The 12,126-nt window shown below is 39.9% G+C and overlaps 1 protein-coding gene across 1 annotated transcript in view; it reads left to right on the forward strand.

Moving 5' to 3' along the window:
• Positions 1-11,691, forward strand: part of dennd6a (DENN/MADD domain containing 6A) — a 35,950-nt gene extending 24,259 nt beyond the window's left edge. Inside the window, exons 10-19 of the mRNA XM_028576074.1 lie at positions 1,095-1,217; positions 2,424-2,519; positions 3,037-3,131; positions 4,387-4,452; positions 5,653-5,717; positions 7,281-7,370; positions 7,963-8,126; positions 8,453-8,555; positions 9,097-9,171; positions 10,918-11,691. Of these exons, the coding sequence (XP_028431875.1) occupies positions 1,095-1,217; positions 2,424-2,519; positions 3,037-3,131; positions 4,387-4,452; positions 5,653-5,717; positions 7,281-7,370; positions 7,963-8,126; positions 8,453-8,555; positions 9,097-9,171; positions 10,918-11,049 (1,009 nt within the window). The 3' untranslated portion in view covers positions 11,050-11,691. The remainder of the gene's footprint in view (positions 1-1,094; positions 1,218-2,423; positions 2,520-3,036; positions 3,132-4,386; positions 4,453-5,652; positions 5,718-7,280; positions 7,371-7,962; positions 8,127-8,452; positions 8,556-9,096; positions 9,172-10,917) is intronic.
• The last annotated feature ends 435 nt before the right edge of the window (positions 11,692-12,126 follow it).

Consider the following 12,126-nt stretch of genomic DNA (forward strand, 5'->3'; position numbering starts at 1 on the left):
CACTATTAAAAGCAATTGAATAGAAGTGTGTTTTCAAGAGTGACTTGAAAACTGACAAGTCAGAAGCAGAGCGAATATGAAAGGGCAAGCTATTCCATAGTGTCGGGCCAGCAATGGCAAAGGCACGATAACCTCTGTGTTTTAACCTGTACCGAGGTATGGATAAAAGTTTCTGTGTCCCTGACCTAAGATCCCTGGAAGGAGTGTATTGCTCTAGGAGCTCCGATAAATAGAGGGGAGCTTGATTGTTAAGACACTTATAAACAAATAAAAGAATTTTAAAATCGACCCTAAAACGAACCGGCAACCAGTGAAGGGAAGCTAAAATTGGAGTGATGTGTTCGTATTTACGAATGCCTTTTAAAAGTCTCGCTGCCGCATTCTGGACTAATTGAAGACGTGTTAAAGTTGTAGAATTTATTCCGTAATATAAAGCATTACAGTAGTCCAGTCGGGATGATAGAAATGCTTGTATCACCCATTCAAAAGCTTGAGGACATAAAAACGGCTTAACTTTAGTTGGCATACGTAAATGAAGGAAGCACGAACTGACAACAGAGTTAATTTGTTTATCCAATTTCAAAGAACTATCTATTGAAACACCAAGATTTTTCACACAAGTATTTATAGGTATAGAGAGTGTAAACGCTAGCTAGCTAGTAGATAAGATAAGATAAGATATTATCTACTTCCACTTTATAAACAGATAGCCATAGCAGCTAACGTTAACGTTACTTCGCTGCTGGAGGGGTCAGCTACTTTAGCGATGTTTAACGTTAGCTACATAACGTTAGCAATATATCTTGTGTAGAATCAAGAGGGAAGGGTCAGGGAGCAGAGACACAGTGTTTAGATGAAGTGAGCTGGTGTAACCATGGAGATGGGACATGCTTGCTTAGCTTTTACACCCTCTCTTGGGTAAGAGAGGGTGTAAAAGAGGGGTGTGGCGATGACATCATCGATCGAGCCGTTTTCGGATTTTTTCACCCTGACACCTGGACGGTCGGCCCAAACAATGCAAAAAATGTGCGTTTGCTCTAAAAAAAAAAAAAACTTTCCGTGTGGACGGCCCCTAAATCTCTCCCTCTCTACAGGTGTTTTTATCCAGTCTTCTTCCACATCCAGATGTTGTGGGAGTTGGTGTTGCTAGGGGAGGCACTCGTCGTCATGGCACCGTCGCCAGCGGAGTCGTCGGATACCGTGCTGGCGTTGGTCAGGTGAGCTGGAGAGGGTTAGGGGCAGCTACAGAATAATTTGGTACACTTACACCAAATAGCTTTACATTTTAAAGCAAATTTAAAGTCAAATTGTATTAATTGTGTGTGTGTGTGTGTGTGTGTGTTTCTTGGTGAACTGTTTGGTGGGAAATTACCAAATAGCTTTACATTTTAAAGCAAATTTAAAGTCAAATTGTATTAATTGTGTGTGTGTGTGTGTTTCTTGGTGAACTGTTTGGTGGGTAATTACCAAATAGCTTTACATTTTAAAGCAAATTTAAAGTCAAATTGTATTAATTGTGTGTGTGTGTGTGTGTTTCTTGGGGAACTGTTTGGTGGGGAATTACCAAATAAATTTACATTTTAAAGCAGATTTGAAGTCCAGTTTGATACATTGAATATGTGTTCTGAATTTGTCTTTTTAAAGCAACATCAAAGATTCTTTTGTACCTTTTTGAAAATAATGTTTCCAAAATAGTTTTCATCAACTCGTAACAGGGTGAACAGCACTTCTGCATTCCACGGATGAGATGAGCGTAGCTATCGTGCAAGTTTTATCTGAATTAGAAAGTAATCCTTCATTGGAAGAAGAGCAAAAATTAAAAACGGTACTGGAAGCTTTTCTCGGAGGAAAAGATGTTTCTGCTCTTCTCCCGACTGGTTTCAGCAAGAGTTTGATCCGATTGGTTGATTTGGCCCGTCTGTCACCAACTATAGGTGGTGATAGACAGATGGTTTATCCAATCAGCTAACCAGGATTTTCGCCCATTTCCAAAAGTTCTCCAACGGAAAGTTCCCAGATGGATATGCCGAGCAAATGGGAAGCGATCCATCTGGTGGAGTCAGGTTAGCAGGATCTGTAGTTCGAATGAGACATAAGAAACTACAATGGACAATTCCACTTCCAACCTGTAGGGGGACCTAGTGCTTTGGTGTTGCTTTAAGTCCTGGAAAAGACAGAAAATGTCTAGAAATAGGTGTTCATGTATTAAATACAGTGAAATGTTGCAATTGTGTTTCTTGGTGACATGTTTGGTGGCGCAATACCGAGATACAGACTGTGTAGATTTATTTTTTTGTTTCAAAGATGACTTTAGTATTTAGTTAAATTACAGCTCTCAGCTTTGGGCTCATGGATAAGGCTCATGAATCGTGAAGTTATTCAGACTTTAAGATTTCTCTGTCTTTGTGTGTGTCTCTCTGCAGCTGTATCTCTCCTCTGCGTTACTGCAGTGACTTCCGGCCGTACTTCACCATCCACGACAGCGAGTTTAAGGAGTACACCACCAGGACGCAGGCTCCGTGAGTAAACACCAACCAGCAGTTACAATGTTGGTCACTGACTTCCCATCCAAGGTTATAATCGTTAACAAAAACGAACAAAATAACGAAAATTCGGTGGGGCAAAAAACATTGTCGTTAACTGAAATAAAAATAAAAACGAGACATTACAAAGTAACGATAACTAAACTAAAACTGTAATGTCTGTTTGCATAACTAACTAAAATAAAATTATCAAGTAAATGTCCTCAGTTTTCGTCTTTGTAGATGTCTTTCACAGAGCAAATGACGTTAGATCTTTCAGAGTTTACTTTCCGAACATAGACCTGTTTTATTCAGTCTATGCTGTAGACCAGTGTTTCTCAAATGGGGGTACGTGTACCCCTAGGGGTACCTTTTGGAGCACTGCAGGGGAAGTTGGTAGGGTATCAGAGTCGTGTTGTCTCCTTGTTATTGTGCATAGAGATCTGTTGGTATTTAAAGCTAATAATTGTAGAGTCATCTATGATCTGTCTCTGTGTTCTCTCTCTTTCTACAGGCCATCAGTCATTCTGGGAGTGACCAATCCCTTCTTTGCTAAAACCCTGCAGCACTGGCCGCACATCATCCGCATTGGAGACATGAAGCAAGCAGGTAGATAGAACTCCTACTAGTCAAGAGGTTTTCAAATGCTCCACTCAAATGCAATGTTTGTATTTTAATTAATAAAAGAAAAACGTCACAATCTTGCAATGCCATGCAATCCACTACAACTTCTGCAGCTTCAGCCTCCCAAATTACCTCAGAGATGTACACTCTGGATGTCCACATACATACATATGTGTACTTTTGGTCTGGGTCTTTCATTTTATGCTACTTCACACTTCTACTTCACGACATCTCAGAAGCAAATATTGAACTTTTTTTGACAGCTATAGTTAGTTTTCAGATTAAAATTTTTCAAACCCTTCCTTTCCAGTGAAAACCAAATTTGGTGATTTTGAATTAGAAATGTTCTAATAACCTAAAGCAGGGGTGTCAAACTCCATTTCCCTAAGGGCCAGACTGGAAAATGAGAATCCCATGTAGAGATTATTGACATGTGTTTATTTAAGAGAAAAAAAGTTGGAAAAAGGATGAAAAAAAGCGTCAAAATTGTCTGGAAAAAGTGACAAAAACATCAGAAAGTGACAAAAACATCCCATTAAGCGTCTAAAACTTCAGAAAAAGTGGCAAAACATTTAGTAAAGCATCCACAACGTTAAAACAAAGTGAATAAATCTTGAAAAAAAGCGCATTAACCACCGTAAAAGGCGGCAAAAATGTAAAAAAAAAAAATTGGAAAAAGCAACAAAAACTAGGTGGTCCTAAATTTATTGTGAACCTAAATTGAAATGCGGGCCCGATCAAATCCTGCGAGGGGCCGGATATCGAGTTTGACACCAGTGACCTTAAGGGTGAAGTGTTTCCTATTTCTTGAGCTAAATAAAGTCTTTAAAAAGCCTCTTGGATCGTCCAGAAAATGCATCGTAAAGCTAAAAACAGGGCTGTTTGTGGCCGGGTTGGTTCAGTGGGTAGAGCAGGCGCACATACAGTGTACTGAGAGGTTTATGCCTCAATGCAGAGGTCCAGGGTTCGAATCCGACCTGTGAAAATTTCCTGCAAGTCTTCCCCTTTTCTCGCTCCTCTTTCTCACCTTGCTGCACCATAAAATAAAAGCGGAAAAGGCCAAAAAATAATAATAATAATAATAAAATGACACCATAAAAAGTTTACTTTTTAGAGCTATGTGGTTCTCACAGGATAGCGACACCCAGACGTATGATGGTCTTATAGGACAGCTCTGTGTGGGATTACTGCACAGCTGTAGGTCAGTAACTCCTCTGATCTCTCCATCTGATCCTCTCAGGAGAGATGGCCAAGCAGATGAAAGTCAAGAAACTGAAAAACCTCAAAACTCTGGACTCTAAACCTGGTAAATACTTCATACGCTTCATTTTTTGTGTTTATTTTGTCAGTGTGTGTGTGTGTGTGTGTGTGTGTGTGTGTGTGTGTGTGTGTGTGTGTGTGTGTGTGTGTGTGCGATAATGTTGAATATATAGATAGATAGATAGATAGATAGATAGATAGATAGATAGATAGATTTTTTTTTATTGATACTAAAAATGGGAAATGATTAGTGTTACAGCAGCAAAATATCAGACACACTGCACACATACAGAATATACATGAAATAATAGGATACAATATACATGAGATGATAATAACAGGATACAATATAAGAACAAATATTTAAAATATATACAAGTTGGGAATAAAAATGTACAACTGTTTAACTAGTGTTTTCAGTTCTGCATTTCTGATGATTTCAGTATTCATCTATAATACAACAAATTACTGGTTGAATTTAAAAAAAAACACACCTGAAAGGAAATCATTTCCAGCATTATTTTATTGAACAATTTGAACATTGAATTGAATATAAAAGGCAGCACTAAAAGAAGAGTGACCGTGACTGATGTTTTCTGTCAATGAACACGATAAACCTTGAGTATTTTTCGCGCTACGTAGCTGACCTTTGCGATGTGTTTATTGAACCAGTTGATATTGCGATGGCGATTATTTATTTATATATATATATATATTATATATATAGTGCCGCCATAATATATATTCACAGAACTTAAATTCACAGTTATGAGGCAGATTCTCAATTCACAATTTCTTGGTGTGTGTGTGTGTGTGTGTGTGTGTGTGTGTGTGTGTGTGTGTGTGTGTGTGTGTGTGTGTGTGTGTGTGTGTGTGTGTGTGTGTGTGTCTGTGTGTCTGTGTCTGTCTGTGTGTGTGTCTCTGTGTGTGTCGGTCTTTCTCTGTGTGTGTGTCTTTGTGAGTCTGTCTCTGTGTGTGTGTGTGTGTGTGTGTGTGTGTGTGTGTGTCTGTCTGTCTGTCTGTCTGTCTGTCTGTGTGTGTGTCTGTCTCTGTGTGTCTGTGTGTGTGTGTGTGTCTCTGTGTGTGTGTCTTTGTGAGTCTGTCTCTGTGTGTGTGTCTCTGTGTGTGTGTGTGTGTGTGTCTCTGTGTGTGTGTGTGTCTGTCTGTCTGTGTCTCTGTGTGTGTGTCTGTGTCTCTGTGTGTGTGTGTGTGTGTGTGTGTGTGTGTGTGTGTGTGTGTTTTGCAGGTGTGTATACTGCATATAAGCCGTATCTCAACAAAGATGAAGAAATCATTAAACAGCTCCAGAAGGTGAGACATCCCAGGTTGTTAAAATTAATCTCTGTTTCCTCCACTTGCTTCCCTTCCTCACGTCTAAAGGTGATGACACACCAACCTGATAATCGTGGCCAATTATATATAATCTATCTTTTTAATAAACTGTCTGTACACTTACAAAGTTCTCAATTCTTCGGTTTACATGCAAGGACCCTCATTATGCTACCGTGGAAGCGTGGTGCTATTTTGAGCCTTGTTAGTGGTGTAGAAATATAGATTTTATTTTTACTTTACCCTCTACCCCGAAGGCTAGCTTTATAAGCTAACCTCCAGTTTTGTGGTAGGTTGTTTAAAGCTAGACACACATACGATTAGCATGAAAACATATCCCAGAGAACGGTCGACTCGGTACACATCTGTTATTATTGTTATAAGGACACATTCATTATTTAAAAAAGATCTATTTTTATTCAACTTTTTTGGGTTAACACCGTGAATATTGGTTTCAACAAATAGTAGTTGTCCTTTGTCCAGGCTAGATCCTCCAGCTAGATCTTTGAGCCTTTTCAGTGCTTTCTATATTTTATGGAGTAAGACAGGTGTTTTTCTTCAGAGCTGAAGAGAGAGTCTCAAACCGAATAATAATACTTGTTAAGAGTTTTAATCGTTTCTGAACTCTGAAAACTACTAGTGGTTGTAGTGTTGCAAACAATACATGGCTTTGAAAACAGCCAAGAACATGTGTGGAAATGTTCATCCACAAATGTGAGAGCACCTAAATGTTTAAAGTGCCGATATTATGAAAAAAAACACTTTTTCTGGTGATTTGGGGTGTTATTTTGTGTCTCTGGTGCTTCCACACACATACAGACTTTGAGAAAAAAAAAACATCCATGGTGTTCTGAGTGAGATCCGGTTTCTGAATGTGTCCTGCCTTCAGTCTCCTGGTGAGCTGGTCAACATCTGCACGACTTTCTACGTCACTAGCCGAGATCCGGGGGCTAGGGGGCTAACCGTTAGCATGCTATCATTCTCCATGACAAAACACTGCTATAACACACACTAGTTCACCCTAATCTCCAAAGGAACTACTTCCATGTCCTTGTTCTGCAGGTATTCCACGCAAAGTGTGAAGTGTGCCCTCGTTTAGAAGTCTCGCAGCTAATCCTGCCTCGTACTGACTGAAGTTGGAGAAACAGCTAGCTAGCTCATGTAGTCCTTACCTAGCTACTGAGCATGTAGTCTTACCTAGCTACTGAGCATGTAGTCCTTACCTAGCTACTGAGCATGTAGTCTTACCTAGCTACTGAGCATGTAGTCTTACCTAGCTACTGAGCATGTAGTCTTACCTAGCTACTGAGCATTTGGGACTGACACCAAAGATGTTACAGCAGTGAGATGTCTCACTCTGTAGCTAAAACGGAGACCTGAACACAGGGTGAAAAGAGGAGCTGCAGCAATGTGCAGTACAACTAAAATATGGTGTTTTTTGAAAATTAAACCATTTAAACCTATTCTGATACAACCCCTAAAGACAGTTATGAACCTTAAAATGAGCAGAATATGGACACTTTAATAATTCTGATTGTTTTTCAGGGTGTTCAACAGAAGAGACCCTCAGCAGCCCAGAATGCAATTCTTCGACGCTACTTCTTAGAACTGACTCAGAGCTTTATCATTCCTTTGGTAACTACCAATTCATTTTATTTTATCTTTACATTTCTCTAGATGGTTTTGTCTCATAGTGACATGGTGCTGTCTGGTTTTTGTCTGTCATACATTTTACTTATATTTTATTGTACAGTCCTTCCAGAAAAGAGTTTTTTTGTGATCGTTGCGGGCAAAAATCCTTGATTATTCGGCACATTTTCTTAAAAAATGCGATGGAATATGTGGGATATTTATGCAATTTTATGCGATGAAATTGCAGGAACTTGCAAAAACGGCAGTGTGATGAACAAGAGAAAAAACTGTGATTTTTTTCTTTTCTCCTACTATGTTTATTGGTATGCACCAAAGTAGCGAGCACAATTCCTGTGCATGTGGAAATGTACTTGGACAATAAGCCTGTTTGTGAGTTTGAGTTTAGTTAATTTATGAAAGGGGACAGCGCAAATTAATAAAACGCATGATTTCCCATGGGTTAAAAAAGCCAGAATTAGCCAAAAGACTATTTTTCATCTGTAGTCCCCTGCTTTCGATGTTAAAAAGGCTTTTTTTTTTTTTAAATAAAAAGAATCTGGAGTGATTTAACAGTGCGAGAGCTTGTGTGTTACAGGAGCGGTACGTGGCTAGTTTGATGCCTCTCCAGAAGTCCATCAGTCCGTGGAAGAGTCCTCCTCAACTGAGACCATTCATCCAGCAGGACTTCATGAAGACGCTGGAGAAAGCAGGACCTCAGCTCACATCCAGACTGAAAGGAGACTGGATAGGACTCTACAGGTACACACACACACTCTCCACACAATATATTAGTGTGGATCAACAGAAGTACATTTCCATGATAAAGCCTGACATCACACGCCAGATGTTTGCCCCTCCCCTTCTGCTCTCTGTGTGTTGCCGTTCTCAAACTCCGTTCTAGCTTCGAGCTAGCAAGCCACACATCCTACTGAACAATTAAGGAAGTGTTGAGTTTACCTGATTGTAGAGTAACTGAACGAAAGAACGGTAAGGTAGGTGTGATTGGAGTTTGATGATGGAAATGCACACATAGTCCTGAGGGTCATGTGAACTCATCGTGTGTTTGGTTTCCTCTGCGTCTGAAGGCATTTCCTCAAATCTCCCAACTTTGACGGCTGGTTCCGCAACAGGAGGAGAGAGATGACCCACAAACTGGAGGCTCTGCACCTTGAGGCACTGTGTGAGGAGGTAGGAAAGGAGGGAGGGAGGAAGGGAGGGAGAGAGAGAGGGAGAAGGAGAGGGAGGGAGGGAGGGAGGAGGGAGAAGGAGAGGGAGGGAGGAAGAGAGAGAGACAAGATTCTGTAAACCAGAAAAACCAGCTGATATTTTAAACATTTTAAGTCAGGTTGATTAAATCAGCCTGACACATTCTGCCCTGTCTGTCTGACTGTGTCTTTCTGTCTGTCTCTCTGCCTGTGTCGGTCTCTCTGACTCTGTCTGTCTCTCTGTCTCTGTCTGTCTCTCTGACTGTCTCTAACTGTGTCTGTCTGTCTCTCTGACTGTTTCTAACTGTGTATCTGTCTCTCTGTGTCTCTCTGTCTGACTCTTATCGGTCTGTCTCTAACTGTGTCTGTCTGCCTCTCTGACTGTTTCTAACTGTGTATCTGTCTCTCTGTGTCTCTCTGTCTGACTCCTATCGGTCTGTCTCTAACTGTGTCTGCCTGCCTGCCTGTCTGTCTGTCTGTGTGTCTGTCTCTCTGTCTGTCTCTCTGACTGTGTCTGTCTGTAGGATCTGCAGCAGAGAGTCCAGATGCACTCGGAGGTAGAGACAGTAGATCTGGTCCTGAAGCTGAAAGATAAACTGGTCAGTACAAACTCATAAACATCAGTACTACAAATATTACTATTCATACTGTCAGTACAAACTCATCTAAAGCTCAGAAACATCAATACTACAAATATTACTATTCATACTGTCAGTACAAACTCACCCAAAGCTCAGAAACATCAGTACTACAAATATTACTGTTCATACTGTCAGTACAAACTCACCTAAAGCTCAGAAACATCAGTACTACAAATATTACTGTTCATAATGTCAGTACAAACTCACCCAAAGCTCAGAAACATCAGTACTACAAATATTACTGTTCATACGGTCAGTACAAACTCACCCAAAGCTCAGAAACATCAGTACTACAAATATTACTGTTCATACTGTCAGTACAAACTCACCCAAAGCTCAGAAACATCAGTACTACAAATATTACTGTTCATACTGTCAGTACAAACTCACCCAAAGCTCAGAAACATCAGTACTACAAATATTACTGTTCATACTGTCAGTACAAACTCACCCAAAGCTCAGAAACATCAGTACTACAAATATTACTGTTCATACTGTCAGTACAAACTCACCCAAAGCTCAGAAACATCAGTACTACAAATATTACTGTTCATACTGTCAGTACAAACTCACCCCAAAGCTCAGAAACATCAGTACTACAAATATTACTGTTCATACTGTCAGTACAAACTCACCCAAAGCTCAGAAACATCAGTACTACAAATATTACTGTTCATACTGTCAGTACAAACTCACCCAAAGCTCAGAAACATCAGTACTACAAATATTACTGTTCATACGGTCAGTACAAACTCACCCAAAGCTCAGAAACATCAGTACTACAAATATTACTGTTCATACTGTCAGTACAAACTCACCCAAAGCTCAGAAACATCAGTACTACAAATATTACTGTTCATACTGTCAGTACAAACTCACCCAAAGCTCAGAAACATCAGTACTACAAATATTACTGTTCATACTGTCAGTACAAACTCACCCAAAGCTCAGAAACATCAGTACTACAAATATTACTGTTCATACTGTCAGTACAAACTCACCCAAAGCTCAGAAACATCAGTACTACAAATATTACTGTTCATACTGTCAGTACAAACTCACCCAAAGCTCAGAAACATCAGTACTACAAATATTACTGTTCATACTGTCAGTACAAACTCACCCAAAGCTCAGAAACATCAGTACTACAAATATTACTGTTCATACTGTCAGTACAAACTCACCCAAAGACACTATATAGTATTGCTAAATAAAATATTGCGATACTTGAGTATCTTGTACTTGATATCAATTTCTTACACCCCTACCGTAAGTTACTGTTATTACATCATTAATCATTTAATGTTGACCATATGGCCTTAGCACTTAGCAATAAACAAGCCGTTCATTAATGTCGCCAACTTTCGTTTTGTGCTCCTTTTTTTTTTATATTATATTCAATTATAAATATATTATATATATTTTGGTTCAGGCACCGGCACCGTTTTAAAAGTATCGTTTTAGCACCGCTATCGGAAAAAACCCAAACAATACCCAACCCTAGTGCTGTCACTACTACTACTACTACTACTATTACTATGACTATTACTGCTACTTCAGAACAAAATGAGAATTAATGCTTTAAATCTACTGCTCCTACTAGTTGTAGCATTTTGACATCCCTTCATGTGTACATGCTGTGGATTTAAAGAAAAAACGAATGATGTGTACTAATAAATTTGGTGACTTTTCTCTTGGCTGCAGAGTGAGGCGGAGAGGGAGCAGCTCCCGGTGCGTCTGGGGACTCTGTCCAAACTGAGGGCCCACATTGAGGCTGTTATTCTGGCCCTACCGGAGGACCTGCAGGGCATCCTCCACAAGCCCTCCACACCCTGACCTTTAAGCCTTCGGCCTGCAACCATAACCCCAGTTTGAGCTTGTTTTAAAGTTTTGGGGGGGTAGTGGGTCTCCTCCCTTGTTTACTCAGACCTGGCCGCAGTTTGAGGACCTCTTCTTCTGGTCTAACGTGGAAAGCACACAGAATATTTTTTGTTTCCCAAAAATATACATCCAACTTTAGTTGTTTGAAGGTTTTTTTTCTCCCCAAATCGCTACTCTCCAGTGGGAGTATGATGTTCAAACGGATCAGGCTGCAGCTGCCCGACAGCTTTCAGGAGGTGAGACAGCACACAAAATGTTTGAGGTTTTCCATCACGGAGACATACTAAGTAAAGAAAAGGAGCGCTCATGTGAAATGTGGATTTGTCGTCACTTTAAAAAGTAAGAGCAGGAAGATTAAGCCAGCTGACGTTTGACCCTAAAGCATTTTTACCTTTTTGGACGATTTTAATGTTTACTTTTTTAACTAATGATGGACTGCTGCAATGCGATGGAACTGACTTTGGAGTTTTTCATCCAATTCTTTTTAAAAATGTCTGTAAGTAAAAAAAAAGAAAAAGTGCACTTGATTGCAAACTGGACCAGTGAGCCCTACAGACACACACAGAGAGACACACACACAGACATACACACACAGAAATACACACACACACACACACACACACACACACACACACACACACACACACAGAAAGAGACAGTTAACACACAGGCACACACAAACACACACAGACACACAGAAAGACACATACAGACACACACACACAGACACACACAAGCTTGTATGCAAACAAACTGAGCCGAGCAGTGCTTTATAATTACATTTTACTACAATATTGTCCAATCAAATACACACACACACACACACACACACACACACACACACACACACAGAGAGCATTTAACACCAGCAACCCTGTTATCATTTGTTAATTTGCCACGAGCCAATCACATCCCCTGTATACATTTCATGTGATCTTTGTGTATCCTATCATAACAGTCTGTGTGGATATTCACTATATTTGTATTTTTCTGAAGACTGAATCCAGACATCGTGTGTTAGTGTTGACTTAC

Source organism: Perca flavescens, chromosome 4 (genome assembly GCF_004354835.1).
Source record: "Perca flavescens isolate YP-PL-M2 chromosome 4, PFLA_1.0, whole genome shotgun sequence".
NCBI classification, from domain to species: Eukaryota; Metazoa; Chordata; class Actinopteri; order Perciformes; family Percidae; genus Perca; species Perca flavescens.